The 26,609-nt window shown below is 43.7% G+C and overlaps 1 protein-coding gene across 1 annotated transcript in view; it reads right to left on the reverse strand.

Annotated features, from left to right (window-relative positions):
• Positions 1–24,693, reverse strand: part of LOC109884391 (ATP-binding cassette sub-family A member 3-like) — a gene marked incomplete at both ends in the record, with an annotated part of 42,542 nt that extends 17,849 nt beyond the window's left edge. Inside the window, 13 exons of the mRNA XM_031819002.1 lie at positions 654–752; positions 1,223–1,373; positions 2,262–2,472; positions 4,520–4,675; positions 5,704–5,858; positions 6,341–6,470; positions 8,156–8,293; positions 11,247–11,428; positions 11,624–11,797; positions 20,051–20,171; positions 20,330–20,446; positions 20,515–20,774; positions 24,528–24,693. Of these exons, the coding sequence (XP_031674862.1) occupies positions 654–752; positions 1,223–1,373; positions 2,262–2,472; positions 4,520–4,675; positions 5,704–5,858; positions 6,341–6,470; positions 8,156–8,293; positions 11,247–11,428; positions 11,624–11,797; positions 20,051–20,171; positions 20,330–20,446; positions 20,515–20,774; positions 24,528–24,693 (2,060 nt within the window). The remainder of the gene's footprint in view (positions 1–653; positions 753–1,222; positions 1,374–2,261; positions 2,473–4,519; positions 4,676–5,703; positions 5,859–6,340; positions 6,471–8,155; positions 8,294–11,246; positions 11,429–11,623; positions 11,798–20,050; positions 20,172–20,329; positions 20,447–20,514; positions 20,775–24,527) is intronic.
• Between the last annotated feature and the right edge of the window lie 1,916 nt (positions 24,694–26,609).

Here is a 26,609-nt window from a genome sequence, read left to right on the forward strand (position 1 = left end):
TATTTCTTAAAACGGAAGCACACGGAACGAAACAGGGATAAACATTACTGAATTTGTCCAATAGAAACTCTCATTTGCCACTGTTAGACTAATGATTACACCCTAGATCAGCTAGACGCAGGCAAAACTGTGCAAGGCGGTATTGCATGTGTCACTGTCTGTCACTTCAAATGTTTCTCTTGACCTGTGTGCACCGACGTTGTAAACTTTCATTCACATGCTAGGTTGTAGCAACCTCATGATGGGTATAGGGAACATGTGAGTATCATGTAGTAGCCTAAGCCTATCGATGTTACACTGAGCTGGTTGAATGGAATATGAAAGACAGTTATCCAATATGCTGTAATAGAATTAAGGCCATGCGCATGACACAAATCATCCTCCATCTTAAACGGCATCGACCGCCACAGGTGTGTGTTTGTGTGTGTGTGTGTGTATATATATTTGTGTGCGTACACTTAAAAGCCTGCAGGTACATACATACTCATGACAAGTGTTAATATTTATTACAACTGCAGGCTTGAAGGTACTCTCCCTGGGTGCTGTGGTGAAAGGTCCAGACCTAGCTGGTACTCTCCCTGGGTGCTGTGGTGAGAGGTCCAGACCTAGCTGGTACTCTCCCTGGGAGCTGTGGTGAGTGTGTGATCCCATACCTGAGGAAGACCTCCTCCATGGTGGTGACAGAGGCTCCATAGCTGGCGATGCCCAGCTCCTCTCTGTTCATCTCCAGCTCTGCAAACAGCAGCTCAAACCTGGAGAGGGAAGAATGTTGATCCATCAGAGATCAGTCAGACCCGGGTCTAAAACAGTCTTCTGTCATGGGGATCTACGGTGACATCACAGGCCGTTAAACAACCTCAGTCAGTCAATACTCCCTCCAGATAAAACCAACAACTATAGCAGGGACCAAAATACCACCCTATTCCCATTTTACTGCACTACTTTTCACCAGGTCAAAAGTGGTCAAAAGTAGTGCACTAAATAGGGAATAGGGTGCCATTTGGGACATAAGCTATATATCTACTTGAAACATAACCCTTACCTCTAGAAGTAGAGGTGTCTGTAATCATACTGTAGCAAGCAGCAACACCCTCAGATTGGACCCAACTTGGGCTCATCAAAATAGACTGACAAAAATAGTATGTGTGTGTCACACTAAACACTGAGCTGTGGCCATCGGCACTGATGGCCTGTGTGAGATTGGGTATTGATTTTGTCTTACCGGTTGGTGCTCTCTTTGGGCAGAATGTATGAGAGCTCAGCCCCAGCACTGCTCTCCAGCGTGGCATTGGGAACGTACATGTGGACCAGCCGTGTGATCTCAGACACGTTGCACAGCGCATCCTTCACGATCACCATGTGGTAGCCAGCACCTGAGACGCAGGAGAAGGAAGGTAAAGTTACATCTCTGAATCCCTCTCCTATCACCTCATGACATTCTACAACTACTAGTTATTCACACTGTTCTGTCTTGCATTCTTCACTCCCACTTCACCCCTTCTATCCAACCCTTTTCATTTCACCACTACATTCCACCTCTTCTCTGTTTCCACAACCTCTCCATCACACCTGTTCATTTTATCATCCCTCCTCTCTTCCCTCTCCCACACACTTTACCCTCTCTACCCATTCTTCTTTATCATCCCTCCTCTCTTCCCTCTCCCACACCCTTTACCCTCTCTACCCATTCTTCTCTTTCTCCCTCCCTCTACCCTCCCACACCCTTTACCCTCTCTACCCATTCTTCTCTTTCTCCCTCCCTCCTCTCTCTCACACCCTTTACCCTCTCTACCCATTCTTCTCTTTCTCCCTCCCTCCTCTCCCACACCCTTTACCCTCTCTACCCATTCTTCTTTATCATCCCTCCTCTCTTCCCTCTCCCACACCCTTTACCCTCTCTTCTCTTTCTCCCTCCCTCTACCCTCCCACACCCTTTACCCTCTCTACCCATTCTTCTCTTTCTCCCTCCCTCTACCCTCCCACACCCTTTACCCTCTCTACCCATTCTTCTTTATCTCCCTCCCTCCTCTCTTCCCTCTCCCACACCCTTTACCCTCTCTACCCATTCTTCTCTTTCTCCCTCTCTCCTCTCCCACACCCTTTACCCTCTCTACCCATTCTTCTTTATCTCCCTCCCTCCTCCCTCCCATACCCTTTACCGTCTCTACCCATTCTTCTTTATCTCCCTCCCTCCTCTCTCCCCTCTCCCACACCCTTTACCCTCTCTACCCATTCTTCTTTATCTCCCTCCCTCCTCTCACCGTATTTGTTCTTGAGAAACAGCGGAGAGCCGCAGCACTGCAGCTCTCCCCCAGCCATGATGACTATACGGTCCCCCAGCAGGTCGGCCTCGTCCATGAAGTGCGTAGTCAGCAGGATGGTGCGCCCGCGCTTCTCGCCCTGGAGCAGGTCCCAGGTGGCCCGCCTCGCCGACGGGTCCATGCCCGACGTGGGCTCATCCAACATCACCACCTGGAGGGGAGGAGTGGTGAGATGGAGGGATGGAAGGACAAAGATAGAGACAGGGAGGGGGGTGGAGGAAAGGGAAGATTGAGGGATGGAAGTGAAGGGACAGAGAAAGAGCCAGAGGGGTAAGATGTGTTGAAATAGCCTTGTGTGTTGCACACCTTTATTTAACCAGGCAGGCTAGTTGAGAACACCTTTATTTAACCAGGTAGGCTAGTTGAGAACACCTTTATTTAACCAGGTAGGCTAGTTGAGAACACCTTTATTTAACCAGGTAGGCTAGTTGAGAACAAGTTCTCATTTACAACTGCGACCTGGCCAAGATAAAGCATAGCAGTGTGAACAGATAACAACACAGAGTTACACATGGAGTAAACAATTAACATGTCAATAACACAAGTCAATAACAAGTATTCATACCACATTGTTGTGTTACAGCCCAAATTCAAAATGGATTTCATAGATTGTTTTTCTCACCCATCTACACACAAAATGACAAAGTGAAAACATGTTTTTAGGAATTTTTGAAAATGAAATAAATAAAAGTCTAATTTACCAAAGTATTCACACCCTCGAGTCAATACTTTGTAGAAGCACTTTTGGCATTGATTACAGCTGTGAATAGGCTGGGTCAGTCTATGGATTGTGCAATATTTGCCCATTTATTATTTTCTAAACTCTTCAAGGGCTGTCAAATTGGTTGTTAATCATTGCTAGAAACCCATGTTCAGGTCTTGCCATAGATTTTCAAGTAGATTTAAGTCAAAACTGTAACTCAGTAACATTTACTGACTTCTTGGTAAGCAACTCCAGTGTATATTTGGCCTTGTGTTTTAGGTTATTGTCCTGCTGAAAGGTGAACTCATCTCCCAGTGTCTGGTGGAAAGCAGACAGATCTAGGTTTTACTCTAGGATTTAGCCTGTGCTTAGCTCCATTCTGTTTCTTTTTTATCCTGAAAAACTCCTCAGTCCATAACAATTCCAAGCACACCCATAACACAATGCAGCCACTCCGATGTTTGAAAATATGAAGAGTGGTAATCAGTAATGTGTTGCACTGGATTTGCCCCAAGTGAATTTCTTTGCAATTTTTTCTTCAGTATTAGTTTAGTGCCTTGTTGCAAACATGATGCACGTTTTGCAATATTTGTATTCTGTACAGGTTTCCTTCTTTTCACTCTGTCAATTAGGTTAGTATTGTGGACTAACTACTTTATTGTTGAACCAGCCTCAGTTCTCTCATAGTAATTCCACTCTGTAACTGTTTTAAAGTCACCATTGGCCTCATGGTGAAACCCCTAAATGATTTCCTTCCTCTCCCGCAACTGAGTTAGGAAGGACGCCTGTATCTTTGCAGTGACTGGGTGTATTGATACACCATCAAAAGTGTAATTAATAACTTCACCATGCTCAAAGGGATATTCAATGTCTAATTTATTTTTTATCTACCAATAGGTACCCTTCTTTGCGAGACATTGGAAAACCTCCCTGGTCTTTGTGGTTGAATCTGTGTTTGAATCTGTGTTTGAAATTCACTTCTAGACTGAGGGGCCTTACATCTTGTATGTGTGGGGTACAGAGATGAGGTAGTCATTCAAAAATAATGTTAAACACTATTATTGCACACAGAGTGAGTCCATGCAACTTATTATGTGACATGTTAAGCAAATGTTTACTCCTAAACTTATTTAGGCTTGTCATAACAAACGGGTTGAATACTTATGGACTCAAGACATTTCAGCGTTATATTTTTCGTACATAAAAAAACAGCATAATTCCACTTTGACATTATGAGGTATTGAGTTCAGGCCAGTGACAACAATCTCAACGTAATCCATTTTAAATGCAGGCTGTAACACAACAACATGTGGAAAAGGAATATGTACTTATTCATGCAATTATGTTATGCCTGTACTTTGACAATGCCACGCTAACTAACCCTCTGGGGTCAATAAAGTCATTTTGAATTGAGTGACAAGACAATACCTTCAGGTCAAAAGCAGTGCACTGAATAGGGAAATGGGTGGCATTTGGGACACAATCCAAAACTGACCTTGGAGTCTCCGATGAGGCCGATGCCAATGGACAGTTTCCTCTTCATCCCACCTGACAGGGTCTTGGAGTGGGAATGTCGCTTGTCCTCCAGGTTCAGAATCCTGATGATCCGGTCCACCTCAGCTGGAATCTTCTCCTGGGAATACCCCTTCAGCTGGAGACGAGAGAGAGAGAGAGAGAGAGAGATAAGGAATAACCCTTCAGCTGGAGACAAGACAGAGACATAAGGAATTACCCTTCAGCTGGAGACAAGACAGAGACATAAGGAATAACCCTTCAGCTGGAGATGAGACACAGAGATAGAGAGGGAGAGAGAGAGACATAAGGAATACCCCTTCAGCTGGAGACGAGAGAGAGAGAGACATAAGGAATAACCCTTCAACCGGAGACAAGACAGAGACATAAGGAATAACCCTTCAGCTGCAGACAAGACAGAGACATAAGGAATAACCCTTCAGCTGGAGATGAGACACAGAGAGAGAGAGGGAGAGACATAAGGAATACCCCTTCAGCTGGAGACGAGAGAGAGAGAGACATAAGGAATAACCCTTCAACCGGAGACAAGACAGAGACATAAGGAATAACCCTTCAACTGGAGACAAGACAGAGACATAAGGAATACCCCTTCAGCTGGAGACGAGAGAGAGAGAGACATAAGGAATAACCCTTCAACCGGAGACAAGACAGAGACATAAGGAATAACCCTTCAACTGGAGACAAGACAGAGACATAAGGAATAACCCTTCAACTGGAGACAAGACAGAGACATAAGGAATAACCCTTCAACTGGAGACAAGACAGAGACATAAGGAATAACCCTTCAGCTGCAGACAAGACAGAGACATAAGGAATAACCCTTCAGCTGGAGACAAGACAGAGACATAAGGGATAACCCTTCAGCTGGAGATGAGGCATAAGGAATACATACCACAGCTGGAGAGCGCAATAGAGAGCGAGAGCATGAGAAAACGCAAGGGAGTGCGAGAGACATAAGTGGGAAGAAGGGAAGTATGGAATATGAGGAAAAGTTAGAGTGAAATTGAGAAAGTAACCTTAAAAGGAACGATAAGAGGACAGAAGGTAAGGAAAGTAGAGGGGAATGGTGCCGAGTGCCTGCCTGCCTGTCTCTGTGCCTGCATGCCTGACTGCCTGTCTGGCTCTGTGCCTGTTTGCATGTCTTACCTGTGTGTAGAATAGCAGGTGCTCCTGGACAGTGAGGTTGTCAAAGAGCACGTCGTGCTGCGGACACAGGCCCAGGCTGTGGCGAATCAGAGCCATGTCCTGACAGATGTCATAGCCGTTAATGTAGGCCCTGCCACTGCTGGGAGGAAACAGACCTGAAGGATACACAGAGAAACATAGCTGTTAATGTAGGCCCTGCTACTGAAACAGACCTGGAGGATACACAGAGAAACATAGCTGTTAATGTAGGCACTGCTACTGAAACAGACCTGGAGGATACACAGAGAAACATAGCTGTTAATGTAGGCCCTGCTACTGAAACAGACCTAGAGGATACACAGAGAAACATAGCTGTTAATGTAGGCCCTGCTACTGAAACAGACCTGGAGGATACACAGAGAAACATAGCTGTTAATGTCAGCCCTGCTACTGAAACAGACCTGGAGGATACACAGAGAAACATAAGGAGTGATTTTTACAATACAAAGCCTATTGTGAGTTTGGTTTTAGAGTGGAGGCACACTAGCCTGTCTATGCTTGCGGTTTTGTTAGGGTCATCACTGTTTTCAATTTGGTCTGTAGATTGTACAAGGGAAAAGTAGCAATGTGTATGGCTCTGTGTGTGTGTGTGTCCCACCTGTCAGCATGGACAGTGTGGTGGTCTTCCCGGCTCCGTTGTGCCCCAGCAGAACTGTGATCTGGCCCTCGAACATGTTCACTGTCAGATCCTTGACAGCCTGCCGCGTCTTGTTACCCACTTTGAACTCCTGGCAGGATGAAAATCATTACATCTAAATGATTACAATGGCCAACCTATCCCTGGATTAAAATCATTACAACGGCCAACCTATCCCTGGATTAAAATCATTACAACGGCCAACCTATCCCTGGATTAAAATCATTACAACGGCCTACCTATCCCTGGATTAAAATCATTACAACGGCCAACCTATCCCTGGATTAAAATCATTACAACGGCCAACCTATCCCTGGATTAAAATCATTACAACGGCCTACCTATCCCTGGATTAAAATCATTACAACGGCCTACCTATCCCTGGATTAAAATCATTACAACGGCCAACCTATCCCTGGATTAACATCATTACAACGGCCTACCTATCCCTGGATTAAAATCATTACAACGGCCTACCTATCCCTGGATTAAAATCATTCCAACGGCATCCCTATCCCTAGATTAAAATCATTACAACGGCCAACCTATCCCTGGATTAAAATCATTCCAACGGCATCCCTATCCCTAGATTAAAATCATTCCAACGGCATCCCTATCCCTGGATTAAAATCATTACAACGGCATCCCTATCCCTGGATTAAAATCATTCCAATGGCCTACCTACCCGTAGATTAAAATCATTCCATCTGAGTGACTACAACTGCTTATTTATCCATGGAGAAAATCATTAAGGACCGCAGCCACCCGAGCTACGGCCTGTTCTCCCCATTTCCATCACTCAGACGTGGGCAATATAGGAGCATCATGACAAAAACTTCCTGCACTGTTTGGAGCCTAACAATTTCACTGTACCCTGCAATTACATCTGCAACCCTGTGCATGTGACTAATAAACAAATTTAATGATTACAATGGCCTATCTATCCCTGAGGGAAGTCATTATTTTGCTCTTTATTATCCCTCTCCAGCCCGGGGTCTAATCACCTCATCTCCAGCCCGGGGTCTAATCACCTCATCTCCAGCCCGGGGTCTAATCACCTCATCTCCAGCCCGGGGTCTAATCACCTCATCTCCAGCCCGGGGTCTAATCACCTCATCTCCAGCCCGGGGTCTAATCACCTCATCTCCAGCCCGGGGTCTAATCACCTCATCTCCAGCCCGGGGTCTAATCACCTCATCTCCAGCCCGGGGTCTAATCACCTCATCTCCAGCCCGGGGTCTAATCACCTCATCTCTAGCCCTGGGTCTAAGGGCCTAGTGTCATAATCGCCTTCTCCATTATCTTTCTCCTCATCTCCTTCTCCCAAACTTAGCAAAGTGTATTATCTACCCAGCCTTGGGTTGTGTTGACTAATCTTCAAACTTCAGAAAACACACAAAAAATGTACCAGAAATCTCCTCCTGCCCAGTTCCAGTTCAAAAACATCATTACATAACAATATGAAATGAGATGCTCTTTTACATGTTGAGGACCACACTGAAATAAAGGCCCACTCCCATAATGGGATTTCTTTCTTTTTTTGGAAAAACATGTTCAACCACTTGATGTCTCAGTCTCAATTCGCTCCCAACTCCTTGGCCCAAGCCTTCTATGTATAGGGAACTGAAGAGTCTGGACAGTACAAGCAGTGTAGTGGAGGAGCTTTCACTGTGTTGCTTCCACTCTACAGATCTGCAGACATCATAGGGTTACAGCCAAGGGGAGGGGTAGGGATCAAATTGGGACTGGGTGGACAGGTTGCATATAAGACCTTGCCTTGTTCAGGTGTTTGATCTTGACTCCTGAGACCAGTCCGGCTGGCTCCTCCTCGATAAACTCTCCCTTCAGAGCCTTCTCCACGTCTTCCTCTTCCTTCACCATGGCCATGCGGGGGCTGCTGCACCAGTAGGACGGCTGGAGAGAAAGGGAATGGGAGAAAGAAAATAAGTGGAATGCTTCTCTTTCCTCAGCTCGTACCCTTATGGTGAGTATCAGAAAGATACCTCTATCATAGGTCTTGTCTATGGAGTAAACATTAACCTAGTCAGGGATGGGCAACTCCAGTCCTCGGGGCCGGAGAAGTCACACTTTCCCCCCCATCCCTAGTCAACACAACTGATGAAACTAAAAGCATTCTAAACTGAAGACCATGATTAGTTGATTATTGGAGTCAGATGTATTAGCAGGGGCTTTGGAAAACATTCAAATGAGACCCAAACTAAGGTCAATGACAAAGCATCCAAAACAAAACCACCCGATACGGCTGCTAATGGGGAAGTCATTGAGTTGTTACATAACCTGTCTGCCTCTCTGCTCCTTATCAAGACACTACACCAGCGTTTCCCACACTCGATCCTCGGGACCCCAAGGGCTCCACGTTTTGGTTTTTGCCCTTACACTACACAGCTGATTCAAATGATCAAAGCTAGATGATTAGTTGACTATTTGAATCCGCTGTGTATTGTTAGGGCAAAAACCAAAACGTCCACCCCTTAGGGTCCTGAGGACCGAGTTTGGGAAACCATGCATCAAACACACACACCAAAATAAATCAACAAAACGGCCCTCTTGAAGGAGAACAACAGCTATGACTGTGAATTAAGGTCGGGATGAGGAAGTGGGTGTGCTGTATTATGCTTAATTAATTAGCTATCCATCCCATGCTCGTTAATCAGTAAGGATATAAATGACAATAATGTAAACGACTATGGAATGGTTAACTGAGTAGGGAGGGAGTTAAGCACTACTGCAGTACTGCTGAACTCACAAAATGAATTTCCATGGAAATGGACAATACAAGCATTGTATTGTTGTCGAGAGTTTTCATAACAATCAGAAATCGGTAATTTTGGACACGGATTTTGCAGAATCTTTTTTTTTACACCTTTATTGAATCTTTATTTAACTAGGCAAGTCAGTTAAGAACGCATTCTTATTTTCAATTATAGCCTAGGAACGGTGGGTTAACTGCCTTGTTCAGGGGCAGAACGACAGATTTTGACCTTGTCAGCTCAGGGATTCAATCTTGCAACCTTAGTTAACTAGTCCAACGCACTAACCACCTGCCTCACGAGGAGCCCGCCTGTTACACGAATGCAGTAAGAAGCCAAGGTAAGTTGCTAGCTAGCATTCATTGCACGCAGAGTCAGGGTATATGCAACAGTTTGGGCCGCCTGGCTCATTGCGAACTAATTTGCCAGAATTTTACGTAATTATGACATAACATTGAAGGTTGTGCAATGTAACAGGAATATTTAGACTGATGGATGACACCCGTTGGATGAAATACGGAACGGTTCCGGATTTCACTGAAATAATAAACGTCTTGTTTTCGAGATGATAGTTTCCGGATTCGACCATATTAATTGACCCGCATTTCTGCGTGTTATTATGTTATAATTAAGTCTATGATTTGATAGAGCAGTCTGACTGAGCGATGGTAGGCACCAGCAGGCTCATAAGCATTCATTCAAACAGTGCTTTTGTGCGTTTTGCCAGCAGCTCTGCTGTTTATGACTTCAAGCCTATCAACTCCCAAGATTAGGCTGGTGTAATGATGTGAAATGGCTAGCTAGTTAGCGGGGTGTGAGCTAATAGCGTTTCAAACATCACTCGCTCTGAGACTTGGAGTATACGGAAGCTATACTGTTACACTGGCAATACTAATGTGCCTTTTAGAACATTTAATAGTCCAAAGGTATATGAAATCCAAATGGTATAGAGAGAAATAGTCCAATAATTCCAATATTAACTACAACCTAAAACTTCTTACCTGGGAATATTGAAGACTCGTGTTAAAAGGAACCACCAGCTTTCGTATGTTCTCATGTTCTGAGCAAGGAACTGAAATGTTAGCTTTCTTACATGGCACATAATGCACTTTTACTTTCTTCTCCAACACTTTGTTTTTTCAGGATTTAAACCAAATTGAACATGTTTCATTATTTATTTGAGGCTAAATTGATTTTATTGATGTATTATATTAAGTTAAAATAAGTGTTCATTCAGTATTGTTGTAATTGTCATTATTACAAATATATATAACAAAAATCATCCGATTAAATCGGTATCGGCTTTTTTTTTTGGTGGTTCTCCAATAATCGGTATCGTTATCTGCGGTGAAAAAAATCATAATCGGTCGACCTCTACTGGATACCACGTCAGCAAATTAAATACATGTTTCCATTCCAGATTCAATGAAAATGTGATCATCTTAGTCTCTCACTGGGAGTCAATCAAAGTCATCCTGGTCTGACCTGTTTAACCCTAGTGGACCTTAAAGGATCCATCAAAGACATCCGTCTAACCCTAGTGGACCTTAAAGGATCCATCAGACATCTGTCTAACCCTAATGCAAGGGTTCTCAAACTTTAAGGGGCTGAGGACCCCTATCGTGGTATAAAATTCATTAGGGACCCACCGTCTTCCATTGCAAAACATTTTGCTATTGTGTGCCCTAATGAACATGTTTGGGTTTCCAGTCCAGGAAACACAGCCAGCCTCACTCTCACTGTCTGACACAACATATACTTCCTGATATTTCTTGCAAATAAAAATAGTTAGTCATTCTGCATTCCTCTCAGACTAGGGGTCAACAGGCAAAGCTCTAACGCGCATGTGTCAACACATTCCACAGAGTGCCGAGTGTCTGCAAGTTTTTACTCCTTCCTTGAACAGTAAGGCATTTCCACACGTTTGTTTAGGGCTTAATTATTTTTAACTGCAGACACTCAGCTCTCCATGAAATGAGTTGGACACCCCTGCTCTAATAGATTTCTCCCCTGGGAACACTGACTTCATGGACACACACACACACACCTTATCTACCCCCCACACCACCACCCAGACCCAACCTACACCCACGTACCAGTAGGAAGAAGTAGCAGGGCAGAGGGACTCCGTACTCCCCTGGGAACACAGCCTCCACATACCAGGCCACCAGGCCATAGAGCAGGGCATCCAGCAGCAGCAGCCCCAGCACCTGGGCCAGGGAGAAGTCATCGTCCACCGTCACCGACTCAAACAGGTTACACCACTGGATCCCCGTGCCTGAGGGAAGGGGGGGATGGACGGGAGGAGAGAAAGGGAGTAAAGTTGGGTAGAGACATTTGAAATAGATTGTGAAGACTCATAATTGGAGTGTTGGTATTTAAACACAACATTGGTATGAAGGCATTGGTGGGAGTGTGTGTGCGTCTCTCTGTGTGAGTCTCTCTGTGTGAGTCTCATGAGAACATGGCTCACCTTTGCCCTCAAACATGCCTAGTAGCTGCGCTCCCATGGCCATGGCCACATTGGAGATGAGGCAGGCAGACACCTTCTGGGCGTGGCTAAGCAGGTCGTAGCGAGGCCATAGGAACACGTACGGCAGGTAGGACAGGAAGTAGATGAAGCCGCCCGCCGCAGCCGCCACATTGGCTGGAGAGGGAGAGAGACGGAGTGTGTTTGAGAAAGATTATAGCAGTCAGACTGCAAAGAATCACTGATCTACAAATCCCCTTGGATCCCAAATAACTTGTCATTAGTTATTTTGTAGATGGCCTTGCTCAAACTGATCTCCTTAAACACGCTGAGAGGGAAAGGTCTGGAGGGGGGAAAACAGTTGTCACAACGTGGCCCTTTGGGGTGGATCCCCCCCTCTCTCTTCCACCACAAGTTATGACTTTACGAAAGGTCATAAATTCCTGGCAGAGATTCTCTCCCCTGGTCATGCAGAAAGAGGGGGGGAATAAAGAGCTTCTCTTGGTTCAACTCCTATTCCCCAAAATTGAAGGATTAAACAATATTTATATTTTTGTGGGAATGGTCCGTGGGTATTTAAAGAACAATCCTGTCAGAGTTGTTTTATTTTGTGACATTAGGAAGGAGGGTAGCACAGAATAATGGTAGTTTTGGAAGTGTACGTTTCTCAGTTCTTCATTTTCTACCTGAATGTTGTGTACAATATATGATTGAATATGAAACTATTTGTGAGAAGATGTAATGTCATGTTGGCCTTCTAAACGAGATACTTGTTTAGCTATCAAATCAAATTATTTAGAAAGCCCTTCTTACATCAGCTGATATCTCAAAGTGCTGTACAGAAACCCAGCCTAAAACCCCAAACAGCAAGCAATGCAGGTGTAGAAGCACGGTGGCTAGGAAAAGCTCCCTAGAAAGGCCAAAACCTACAAAGAAACCTAGAGAGGAACCAGGCTATGAGGGGTGGCCAGTCCTCTTCTGGCTGTGCCAGGTGGAGATTATAACAGAACATGGCCAAGATGTTCAAATGTTCATAGATGACCAGCAGGGTCAAATAATAATAATCACAGTAGTTGTCGAGGGTGCAACAAGTCAGCACCTCAGGAGTAAATGTCAGTTGGCTTTTTATAGCCAATCATTCAGTGTGTCTCTACCGCTCCTGCTGTCTCTAGAGAGTTGAAAACAGCAGGTCTTGGACAGGTAACACGTCCAGTGAACAGGTCAGGATTCCATAGCCGCAGGCAGAACAGTTGAACAGTTTAGTTAAAGTTTTAACTAGTCAGTGGCCACACCCCAGTGAGCCCAGACATTGCATCAGGCGTCATAGAACCGCCCCTTTTCCCACAGAGTATAAAACCCACTTCCTACAAAATATACATTAAGTCAGAACGCCGGGACATAGTCACCACGTTGGAATGGCTACAATTCTATCGACCATACAGCTGTAGTTTTAGTTATATGGCTGGAAATGGTTAAACTCAGACTATCGATCACTACAGAATAAGAGTAAATCTTAGACGTATAATTATTAGTCTCCAGCTAGAAATGACGTAAGTCTAGAACGAGAATACCGACCCCCGCCAAAGCATCTATGAGAACATTTCCAAATGGTACTCTGAAGTATCCATTCTAACCACCTACAACCACGAAAGACATGGTGACTTCTGGGGAAGTTAAACAGAGAGACTCGCTGATGAACTGACTCTCTAGCAGACAGACAGGCGATTCCAACAACAATGACATAGGGGCATAAATATATACATTGCAATTATTCTCGAATGAGCGGACATTCATGTGCAAAGGATTAGCATTTCAGTGAATATAAATTATCCAGTGTGTAGTGAATCCATTTGGTCTCTTCCGCTCTGAGTCCCCACCTCTTTCCTTTGTTTACCAAGCCATCATATTGGCTTTGTCCGCTAGGGACTTTTTCTTTGTGTCATATAGTAACCCAAATATCTACTGTTTGTTTGTTATGTAATTCTGTGTGATTATTTAGTTATTATATATATAGCTGATTCCTGACTGATTCCTGACTTGAGTTAGTGCAGATATCCAAGGGGTTTGCGACATTCAGTAATGAGAACTGATGAGGTAATAATAACAATTAATTAATAGAAGACAGTAATTGATCACATATTCAAATATCTGAAGAGTTATATTTGAAAAATTATAACTCTGTAAATCAACATTTTCTGTGGTGCCCCGACTTCCTTGTTAATTAATAATTAAACCTAGAGAACTGATTTATTATAAATAAGTCTTCACATGTAATGATAGTCCAGACACGACACGGTGTAGATGCAAAATGGATACCAAATACAAGACAGTCTATGGAAAATGCTCAACACTTTATGAATAACAAAGTATGTTGTACTTGTGGCTTTTATAGTTCCTGTCGTCCTTGTGAAAGGCAACATATCTCGGCATGCACACACCTTGATGAACCGATGTACACAAAGAGGTGTGAGAAGCATGATGGATGTGATGACGGGTACACAAGGTGTGAATGAACACTTCTCTTCAGCTTCACCGATATCCAGGCAATTGCTCTAATGACCCCATAGGCACAGCCTTGAGGTCTGTATACGAATGGTCTGCATGCTTAGAAAAGTCTGTATGATAATTGTCTACACCGATAGGATTCTCAAAAATGTAGGGAGAGCTATAGTCACAATGCATGGTTCCACTGCACCATCAGTGTTTTATAAAGCAACTGTCACTGTGTTGTTGTTGACTGGTCAGCTTCTACAGAACCTTCAGACAGGACAGTAAAGGAAAGGAGAAATGGGTGGAGAAATAGAGGAAAGAAAACAGAGGAGCTGCATTGTGCAAGAGAAATACCGCAATACGTATTCAAGAGAGAGAGAGAGCATCAAGAGAGAGAGAGAGCATCAAGAGAGAGAGAGCGAGCGAGCGAGCATCGAGAGAGAGCGAGCGAGCATCGAGAGAGAGCATCGAGAGAGAGCGAGCATCGAGAGAGAGAGCGAGCATCGAGAGAGAGAGCGAGCATCGAGAGAGAGAGCGAGCATCGAGAGAGAGAGCGAGCATCGAGAGAGAGAGCGAGCATCGAGAGAGAGAGAGAGCATCGAGAGAGAGAGCGAGCATCGAGAGAGAGAGCGAGCATCGAGAGAGAGCGCGAGCATCGAGAGAGAGAGAGCGCATCTCTCTGAGAGATTCGAGAGAGAGCATCGAGAGAGAGAGAGAGCATCAAGAGAGAGAGAAAGAGAGAGAGCGTCGAGAGCGAGAGCGCCGAGAGCACGAGAGAAAGCGCCGAGAAAGAGATCGCCGAGAAAGAGATCACCGAGAGAGAGAGAGAGAGAGAGCGCCGAAAGAGAGCGCCGAGAGAGAAAGAGAGTGCCGAGAGAGAAAGAGAGTGCCGAGAGAGAAAGAGAACGCCGAGAAAGAAAGAACGCCGAGAAAGAGAGGGAGAGAGAGCGCCGAGAGTGAGCGTGCCGAGAGAGAGAGAGAGAGAGCGAACGAGAGAGAGAGAGAGAGAGAGAGAGAGAGAGAGAGAGAGAGAGAGAGAGAGCGAACGAGAGAGAGAGAGAGAGAGAGAGAGAGAGAGAGAGAGAGAGAGCGCGAGCGCCGAGAGAGAGAGCGCCGAGAGAGCGAGCGCGCCGAGAGAGAGAGAATCGAGAGAGAGAGCATCAAGAGAGAGAGAGAGAGCGCATCAAGAGAGAGAGAGAGCATCAAGAGAGAGAGAGAGAGAGAGAGCGAGAGCATCAAGAGAGAGAGCATCAAGAGAGCATCAAGAGAGAGCATCAAGAGAGCATCAAGAGGGAGAGAGAGCGCATCGAGAGCGAGAGCGCCGAGAGCGCGAGAGAAAGCGTCGAGAAAGAGATCGCTGAAAAAGAGATTGCCGAGAGAGAGAGAGAGAGAGAGCGAGCGAGAGAGCGACCGCGCCGAGAGAGAGAGAGCGCCGAGCGAGAGCGACGAGAGCGCCGAGAGAGAGTGCCGAGAGAGAACGAGAGCGCCGAGAGAGTGCCGAGAGAGAACGAAAGCGCCGAGAGAGTGCTGAGAGAGTGCCGAGAGGCGCCGAGAGAGCGCCGCGAGAGAGAGGGATCGAGAGAAGAGGAGAAAGATCACATCTAATCTGAAAGGATGGAGGAGGTTAAGGCAGTATTCAGCCTCTGTTCACCAATCAACTCCTTTCATCTCTATCGGTAATTACATAGAAGACAACTCTGGGTAAGGAAGAGGTAGTTAGAGCAGGGGACTCATTGGTCCTGTGTGTGCAATGCCTGAGTCGAAGAGTAATCTTAAAATAGTTATTCTGTGCCCGTCTGTTGAACAAGAGATAGGCTATCTGTATTTGCTATTCCTTCAACCTGAATTCCTTTCAAACACACATTGAGTGAGAGAGAGTGAGAGAGTGAGAGAGTGAGAGAGTGAGAGAGTGAGAGAGTGAGAGAGTGAGAGAGTGAGAGAGTGAGAGAGTGAGAGAGAGTGAGAGAGTGAGAGAGAGAGAGAGAGAGAGAGAGAGAGAGAGAGAGAGAGAGAGAGAGAGAGAGAGAGAGAGAGAGAGAGAGAGAGAGAGAGAGAGAGAGAGCTACCTGACAGCAGGAGAGGGAGAAAGAATGAGGAGAGGTGGAGAGAGAAGAGGATGAGCTACTCTACCTTTTCCTGAGAAATGGGGGAGTGGTAAAACAATAGAAATAAAAGGCGATAGAGAGCGTGAGACAGACATTTTCCTCAGATTACACAGACCCACTAAGAATTTGTAAACAAATCCAATGTTGATAATCTCCCATATTGATCTGGTGAAATTCCAGTGTGCCATCACAGCAGCAAGATTTGTGACCTGTTGCCACAAGAAAAGGGCAACCAGGGAAGAACAAACACCCTTGTAAATACAACCCATGTTTATGTTTATTTATTTTCCCTTTTGTTCTTTAACCATTTGCACCTCATTACAACACTGTATATAGACACAAGACATTTCATACAAAACTATTATTTTTGAACTTTTGTAAGTGTAATGTTTACAGTAAATACTTTGTTGTTTATAATTTATTTCACTTTCTTTGGCAATGCAAGCATATGTTCCCATGCCAATAAAGCCCCTTAAACTGAAATTGAATTGAGAGAGAGACAGGGTGAAATAAAGACAAATTAAGAAATGCCTCATCTCTAGACACAAGACACTAAAAACCTGACTCCACAGCCCACAAAGGGGCTCTCCATCCACATCAGCCCCTGATTCAGTCCCCAGTGGACCCCAACATTCAGGCCTGGCTGATTCCTCCATTACTACCAGCAAGAAGCAAGAAGCAAAAAGCAATGAAGAAATTATGTTTCAGTTTGCTTCCTGAATTTAAATGAAGCCCCCTTTGCAGAGTCACGCCAAGGAGCCCGTCAATGGGAATACCCACTCACCTAACTCTGCAGTTCAGATCTGAATGTGAGTACCCACTCACCTAACACTGCAGGAGGTCAGAGTTTCAGGCAGCGGAAGGCCACCTGGAGAGGGGTCCTGTTGTGACTAGGGGCCAGGCACAGCTGAGGCCAGCTAAAAGCCCTTTCTCGCCCTACTCTAATAATGACATCATATTGTATGTCACACACCCAACCAATAATGTAAAAAATAAAAAATAAAAAAAGAATCAGGAGAAAATATATCTTGCACACCGTAATCAGACGCAATTTCAACGTTTTAATTTGCTAAGCTTTCAGCTACTCTTTTACAAGCCAAAGCCTGACAGAAATTGTATGGCTGCTGGGAGTAAATAACAGCTTGTCTGTCCAAATTGGTCTTGAACACAATCACAGATCATTTTAATCTCCATCTGCACTCTTTTGTTGAGGAACGATTTGGAGAAATTGGACTGGACCTTTTTGTTCGAAAAGATATGGAAGTATAGAAGAAAGAAATAGTGAAAGAGAAATGATAAAGGACTATCAAGCATCATCAACTGAAGGCCATTTAATAATCATCATTACCTTTTTGTGTGAGGGTGTGATATTAGCAATAACCAAAGTAGCCTGTGTGAGATTGGCTGTGTGTGATTGGCTGTGCTTTAATCCTCGGTCATGTTCAGTCCGCACAAACCAAGAAAACCTTCCGAAACTGAGTGAAATGAGGAGGTACCCTCTGAACTTGTCCAATAAGAAACGCTTATTTTTGTTTTACGTTTTGAAACTTTTTTTCTACAGTGTGCCTTTCTGAACATAACCCTGACAACGGTGAACAGAACAACCACACAACCTCTGTAAAGTCAGTCCGGAGACTAGTTGACATTATTTTTTGCGAACCTCACAAGTCATCTTTCCAGTACAGCACAACTCTGACCACACCAGCGGGGATAAAAGAGCAACATCCGCATTGTACCGAGATTAATAGCTCAACACCCAGGATGTGTAGAACTGGAAATGTAATGTATCATATAGCATCAATCGCATTCGATTAGAACATAAACAATTGATTATTCTAAACCTCCCAAGCATGTGTATTGGCTGCTAAACATAAACGTGTAGACATACAGGTTTTTCACCACATCTCCTCTCCCTTTGTTCCAGTTTGTCACGTTGAGTGACTGTTTAATTATTCCATGAGGCTGAATAGACATTTGATTGCCCATCTTCCAGGCTCCAATGACTGATGGAGCTGGTTTACTGTTGTTCACTCAGAGGAAAGACGAAACAACCTCAGGAGAGTCAAATAATATGATCTACACTACATTTACGGTTGAAGTCAGAAGTTTACATACACCTTAGACAAATACATTTAAACTCAGTTTCACAATTCCTGACATTTAATCCTAGTAGAAATTCCCTGTTTCAGGTCAGTTAGGATCAACACTATATTTTAAGAATGTGAAATGTCAGAATAATAGTAGAGAAAATGATTTCAGCTTTTATTTCTTTCATCACATTCCCAGTGGGTCAGAAGTTCACATACACTCAATTAGTATTTGGTAGCATTGACTTTAAATGGTTTAATTTGGGTCAAACGTTTTGGGTAGCCTTCCACAAGCTTCCCATAATAATAATTTTGGCCCATTCCTCCTGACAGAGCTGGTGTAACTGAGTCAGGTATGTAGGCCTCCTTGCTCGCACATGCTTTTTCAGCTCTGCCCACAAATTTTCTATGGGATTGGGGTCAGGGCTTTGTGATGGCCACTCCAATACCTTGACTTTGTTGTCCTTAAGCCATTTTGCCACAACTTTGGAAGTATGCTTAGGGTCATTGTCCATTTGAAAGACCCATTTGCGACCAAGTTGTAACTTCCTGACTCATGTCTTGAGATGTTGCTTCCATATATCCACATAATTTTCCTACCTCATGATGCCATCTATTTTGTGAAGTGCACCAGTCCCTCCTACAGCAAAGCACCCCCATGACATGATGCTGCCACCCCCGTGCTTCGCGGTAGGGATGGTGCTCTTCTGCTTGCAAGCTTCCCCCTTTTTCCTCCAAATATAACGATGGTCATTATGGCCAAACAGTTCTATTTTTGTTTCATCAGACCAGAGGACATCTGCAAAAAGTACAATCATTGTTCCCATGTGCAGTTGCAAACCGTAGTCTTGCTTTTTTATGGCGGTTTTGGAGCAGTGGCTTCTTCCTTGCTGAGTGGCCTTTCAGGTTGTCGATATTTTACTGTGGATATAGATACTTTTGTACCAGTTTCCTCCAGCATCTTCACAAGGTCCTTTGCTGTTGTTCTGGGACTGATTTGCACATTTCGCACCAAATTACATTAATCTTTAGGAGACAGAACGCGTCTCCTTCCTGAGCAGTATGACGGCTGCGTGGTCCCATGGTGTTTATACTTACGTACTATTGTTTGTACAGATGAACGTGGTACCTTCAGGCATTTGGAAATTGCTCCAAAGGATGAGCCAGACTTGTGGAGGTCTACAATTATTTTTCTTGGCTGATTTCTTTTCATTTTCCCATGATGTCATGCAAAGAGGCACTGAGTTTGAAGGTAGGCCTTGAAATACATCCACAGGTACACCTCAAATTGACTCAAATGATGTAAATTAGCCTATCAGAAGCTTCTAAAGCATGACATCATTTTCTGAAATTTTCCAAGCTGTTTAAAGGCACAGTCAACTTAGTGTATGTACAATTCTGACCCACTGGAATTGTGATGCAGTGAATTACAAGTGAAATAATCTTTATGTAAACAATTGTTCAAAAATTACTTGTCATGCACAAAGTAGATGTCCTAACCGACTTGCCAAAACTATAGTTTGTTAACAAGAAATGTGAGGAGTGGGTGAAAAACACGTTTTAATGACTCCAACCTAAGTGTATGTAAACTTCCAACTGTAACAGAACATACTATACACAATGGAGCATCTCTCAGATAGCACAGGACGGCTGAGGTTTTAGAAAACCATGAATAAACAGACAGATGGAAGGTCGGACAGACATTTTGAGACACACACAAACAAACCTCTTGAAACACACACACACACCTCTTGAGAAGAAGGCACTGATCATGAAGCTGAAGTTGATGGTTGCCACGGCAAAGACAAGCAGGAAGACAAAGACCAGGGTGGGGTCACTATAGGTCAACACAGCTCCATTAGGGCTCACCTAGAAAGGGCCAGGACAGGAAAGAACATCATTATCATCATGAATACTAAACACACTGAATGAAAAATAATTCCCCTCAAAGCAATAGAAAGAAAAGACTAGTTAAGTGTTTTTGTTTGTGTTTTATAACATAACCGTTTTGTAAAGTGCAAACTCACCTTGATGCAGAAGAGCAGCGTGACGAAGAACATGGAGATGGCGAGGAAGAGGAAGAACATGAGGAACCAGGCCGTCCAGTGCAGCCAGTTACTGAGGCCCATCATCCGCATGTACTCCTGTAGAGAGTAAGTAGAGTGAGATGGACCGTTTGTTTGACTAACAGGTAATCTACCACCTCACCCACCTTGAGCTTCCTCTCCTTCTCCTGTACCACGGCCCTCACGATGTTCAGAGAGGTATAGGTGAGGCTGAGCACCAGGAGGAGGGGCAGCTGGTTCTGGATGGCCAGGATGAACACGTCGTAGATGAACGGCGGGAAGGGGAATCGGCGGAGGACCACCCGGGTGTGGTAGAGGAGCCAGGCTGCTCCTGTGCTGTTATAGGAACGCATGATGGCCTTGTTGACCGCATGCTGCACTGCCAGGAAGCCCTCGCGGAAGTAACCTACAGAGAGGAACCGGGTTATGTTAGAATAACTACATCCCAATTCTCACAATGTGGGCCCTTGTGCACTCCTCCCCATGGATCAGCACAAACATGTGCTACAGCCTAGGGAGGTTCTTTAATAAGTCTCCTGACAATGTTAGTCTGTGAAACCCAAGTCATGTTTTCCTGTTTGCTTATGGCGGAATACAGCTCATTCAGTTCAGCGTTAGTGCCAGCATCAGTCTGTGGTGGTATGTAAACAGCTACAAAGAATACAGATGAAAACTCTCAGGCGAACAATAGCTCGAGACTTCCTTAGATATCATGCACCGGCTGTTGTTTACAAAAATACATAGACCGCCGCCCCTTGTCTTACCAGACGCCTATGTTCTATCCTGCCGGTACATCATATAACCAGCCAGCTGTATGATAATATTGTCGTCATTCAGCCACAACTCCGTGAAGCATAAGATGTTACAGTTTTTGGTAGTTGGCAGTTTAATCTTCCCCGTAACTCGGCGAACAACGCATATAAACAACAAACAAAAAAATATCGGCTGGGGCCACGTAAAACATCTACCTGCATTCTCCAGCGCCATCTTACTAGGGCCCATTCTCGGCATCTATACCTTGGGCCCATTGTTTTTCCTGTTCATGTCATACTGTATACTGGTGGGGGAAAAACATCTGGTTCTAAGTATGACACTCTTCCATTACCATGGAGATAAACAGGAAATGAGGACTCATTCTGACCATTTTACCAGATCATTCCTTAACCCCACCAGAAGTTCATTTTAATATATACTGACCTGAAAATTATGACAACAGCAACTCACTGAATAATCTGAACTGATGAAGGGATAGACGGCTTAAAGAGGCAGGAGGTAGGCCTCAGTAATGATGAACACTTTTACATTTTAATCCATATTTAAAATTCATGAATTCTGACTGAAACTCTTTGTAGTTATTGTCATGTAATGGAATGGTTTCCTCTAGGCTAGCCTTGGGCCATATTCATCAGGCACCAATTTTTTTTTAACACTGAAACATTTTCGTAAATGTTTTCCATTGTGTGCTTTAATAAATATGACCCTGATATCTCCCATTAGAGACACATTAACACAGCCACTTAATTTGAGATCAAAGGTCTGGCTCAGTAGAGAACACCAGAATGCCAGTTCTCCTCTGTTCATCATCTCTTCCTCTTTTGAGAGTCAGAATATTGACATAGCTTCAAAGAGGAAGGAGGAAGGGAATCAAAAGGGCAGGGTCTAAGATGGAGGATCTGGAGCCATGAGCAAAGAGATGGGGCAAATCAACAACAACATCCTATTCTCAATTTAATACACAACTTGTTACGCAACCACCACCACCACCATCGTTTCTGGATATATTCTGGAAAATATGAAAAAAATATCTGAGCCGTCACCATTTATCAGAGAGAAAAGTGAATATATATTTGGATGGAAAAAAAATAAAAAGTTTCCTGATGATGAAGGCAAAGCTGTGAAAAATACCATTTGGGTTAGAAAGGTAGTGTGACAAGGGGGTATCACTAGATTACAGGGCTCAGCCAAACACTGTTGCCCTGTGACACAGAGCAAGGGTTGCCATGGGAACATAGCAGGAGCAAGGAGGAAAGGTTATCTTTCAAGGGGCTGTGCAAATAGCTAAAGCTCTCCCATCGAGTGTGTGATCTGTGAACACGAGATAATGACAGTGCACCTGACTGCGGCAGTTGGTTAAACCCTCCTGTGAAGGAGTACAGGTTTACTCCTTTAATCTTTATTTAACTAGGCAAGTCAGTTAAGAACACATTCTTATTTTCAATGATGGCCTAGGAACGGTGGGTTAACTGCCTCGTTCAGGGGCAGAAAGACAGATTTTCACCTTGTCAGCTCGGGGGATCCAATCTTGCAACCTTACAGTTAACTAGTCCAAAGCAATAACGACCTGCCTCTCTCTCGTTGCACTCCACAAGGAGACTGCCTGTTATGCAAATGCAGTAGGCCAAGGTAAGTTGCTAGCTAGCATTAAACGTATCTTATAAAAAACAATCATAATCACTAGTTAACGACACATGGTTGATGATATACTAGATATTGTCTAGCGTGTCCTTTGTTGCATATAATCTGACTGAGCATACAAGCATAGAAGTATCTGACTGAGCGGTGGTAGGCAGAAGCAGGCGCGTAAACATTCATTCAAACAGCACTTTCGTGCGTTTTGCCAGCAGCTCTTCGTTGTGCGTCAAGCATTGCGCTGTTTATGACTTCAAGCCTATCAACTCCCGAGATGATAGCGTTTCAAACTTCACTCGCTCTGAGCTTTGGGGTGGTTGTTTCCCTTGCTCTGCATGGGTAACGCTGCTTCGATGTGGTGGCTGTTGACGTTGTGTTGCTGGTTTGAGCCCAGGGAGGAGCGAGGAGAGGGACGGAAGCTATACTGTTACACTGGCAATACTAAAGTGCCAATAAGAACATCCAATAGTCAAAGGTTAATGAAATACAAATGGTATAGAGGGAAATAGTCCTATAATAACTACAACCTAAAACTTCTTACCTGGGAATATTGAAGTCTCATGTTAAAAGGAACCACCAGCTTTCATATGTTCTCATGTTCTGAGCAAGGAACTGAAACATTAGCTTTCTTACATAGCACATATTGCACTTTTACTTTCTTCTCCAACACTTTGTTTGATTGAACATGTTTCATTATCTACTTGAGCCTAAATTGATTTTATTGATGTATTAAGTTAAAATAAATAAGTGTTAATTCAGTATTGTTGTAATTGTCATTATTACAAATACATGTTTTTTATTTATTTTTTATTTATTTATTCATTAAATCGGTACCGGCTTTTTTGGTCCTCCAATAATCGGTATCGGCGTTGAAAAATCATAATCGGTCGACCTCTACTTCAGACAGCTACGGTCTCTCCACACACAAACTCCTTCCTCTCGTATCTGGCTCTGATCCACTGTTCCCGAAGGAGCCTGCAGAAACACTTGGTGTTTGTTTACTATATTTACTGTGTTTATGCTTGAAAAGATTCACTGTCAATAATGTCTGATTAACCAACATGGATGACAGATCAGGGTGGTGTTCATTAGGGCACGCAACTGAAAATGTTTTGCAACGGAACACAAAAAGGAGTATTTCTTATTGGACCAGTCCAGATAGTTCCTCCCCGTTTCAGTCCGTTTGGTGCCTAATGTATACAACCCTGGAGTTCTCATCCAGTGAGTGTGTAATGGTGTATTTATCTTTTAAATATTATAAATATTATATTGCTCCTCTGCCCTGTCAAATAATCAGGATTGCCAAGGCAAAATATTTTCATTACAGAAATGATTGGAATGGACCGTCACCCATAAAAAATACTTTGACACCCTTCTCTCCAATTCCCTCTGACCCGCTCTGAATTTATCATTCCCATTCCATGTCTAGTTCCCTCCCTCCCCCTATCACCACCCTTGTCTTTCAACACTCTCCCTCACTATCTCTCTCTCTTCGCTGTCTGTCTTATCAGTAATCCATCTTACACTGGCAATATGAACAGGCAAACACAAACATATGAAGCCTGAGACTGTGTTATATATATATATATATATATATATATAAAAATAATCATTATTATCCTCACGGGTGCCGGAAATCCCTCAAAGTCTCTCAAGGATAGTAGAACAAGGAACATTCTCCATTGTGGGTACAAAGGCTATGTTAAGCTTAAGTGTTAAGTTTAGAGTTACAATTAGGGTACAGGCTCACCAGGCGTGCCCCCCTGGAGGTCGTACTGCTCCCTGGGCCCGGGCAGTTGGAAGAGGGGGAACAAGTTGAGAGTGTGCCAGTCAAAGTCATTGTTGATGTTTAGCTCAGACTTCTCCTTGGCCGGGGCATTACGGGGACTAAAGCTGAACCGCAGGTGGTAGCTGACCTGTTGGGGATAGGAGGAGGAGAGGAGGGAGGGAAAGAAATAGAGAGAGTAAAAGAGAGAAAGATTATGAACAACTGGAAGAGTGGATTTTCTTTTTTTAGATGTGAAAGATAAGATGATATATATTGATCCACCACCATCTACCTCTCTGCCCACCACACACACCAACACATTCCACTGACACAGGGAGAGGGTGACAGAGTTAAATCTCCATAGGGAGGATGGTGTCCATCAACCCAACCAGGGAATTCTCATCTCTTTTTCCTGACTTCCTTCCAGCAGGTCATTCCCGCTGCTCGGGTTAAAAAACCACTGTGGAGCTTTAGCTTTTGGTGTGTCGAGGTCTGCCGCTTTCTGTCCAATTAGGTCATTTCTGTAGAATATTTATGTCTCTATAGGCAACCCCTTTTGGCTCAAGAGCATTCTCAGATGCAAACGTTCTGTATAGCCTCAAACCAGGAGGAAAAACTAAAGTGTGGTTAAAGGTTAGAATGTCAAGGATTTGGCCGGACTGCAGGTGACTCCAGGATTATTGGATTTGAATGAGGGGCAATAATACTGTCAGTGAGAACCAGATGCTTTCATATGTAAACAAAGAGCTGATTCAGGGTTCAAGGTTCAATTAGGGTGACCACATGTCCCAGATTGTGCGGTACAGTCCTGCATTTGGCCTTTCGTCCCACAACCAAACAATCATGTCCCGCATTTTACCAACAAATGAAAACATCACTAATTTAGAAAAAGGTACATATTTCAGTCAGACTTCTTATTCATTGCTGAGAAATGACATTCCAACCGGTCTTGTTTGAAATCACGTTGAGCTTACAACAAGATAAATATCAAGGATGTGGTGCTGGTGATGTTAAACACTTCTCCAATCGTTGTTGAGATCTGATATTATGCCCAACACAAGAAGAGACATAGGCCAATGTCATATCATCAACCAATCACATTTGTCAAAACATTTCGGGCTAAATTCCAGCTAAACTTGGAGGACTGTTAATTAACTAATAACAAAAAGTGTGTGTAACGAAGAGCTACTAATGTTCAGTAAATAGTCATATTAGACAAAGATATAAGGTCATTTTGGCAAACTTGTGAGGCTGTCATGCTCATTAGTTGCTCATTCAACATATTTGCTGTTACTTCATTCAATACCGTTTTAAAAGTCTCTCTTCCGAACTGTTAAACATTCCTAAGACAAACCAGCAATGATTCCCTGGCAAAATATAGCCAGAATTTTGTGTGAGGAAAAAAGTGCAGGCAAGGTACACTTCAATTAGTTCACTCGGTGCTGCGGTAGGGAGATGTGTGTGGGAAAAATTATTCAGGTGTAGGCTACACTGTCCCACGAATGTCCCGTAAAATCATACCATTGTCCCGCTTTTGGGCATTTTAAAATGTGCTCACCCTAGGTTAAAGTACAGTGAAGCTGACTGGTCACACACATACTGTTATTTATTTTTTATTTCAGCTTTATTTAACCAGGTAGGCCAGTTGAGAATAAGTTCTCATTTACAACTGCGACCTGGCCAAGATAAAGCAAAGCAGTGCGACACAAACAATAACACAGAGTTACACATAAACAAATGTACAGTCAATAACAGAGTTCACATGGAGTAAACAAAACAAGCATACAGTCAATAATACAATAGAAAAAGTCTATATACAGTGTGTGCAAATGAGGTAGGAGAAGAGATGTAAAGGCAATAAATAGGCCATAGTGGCAATATAATTACAATATAGCAATTAAACAATGAAGTGATAGATGTGCAGAAGATGAGTGTGCAAGTAGAGATACTGGGGTGCAAAGGAGCAAAATAAATCAAATAAATAACAGTATGGGGATGAGGTAGTTGGTTAGGCTCTACACATATGGGCTATGTACAGATGCAGTGATCTGTGAGCTGCTCTGA

Source organism: Oncorhynchus kisutch, unplaced genomic scaffold (genome assembly GCF_002021735.2).
Source record: "Oncorhynchus kisutch isolate 150728-3 unplaced genomic scaffold, Okis_V2 scaffold1768, whole genome shotgun sequence".
Lineage (NCBI taxonomy): Eukaryota > Metazoa > Chordata > Actinopteri > Salmoniformes > Salmonidae > Oncorhynchus > Oncorhynchus kisutch.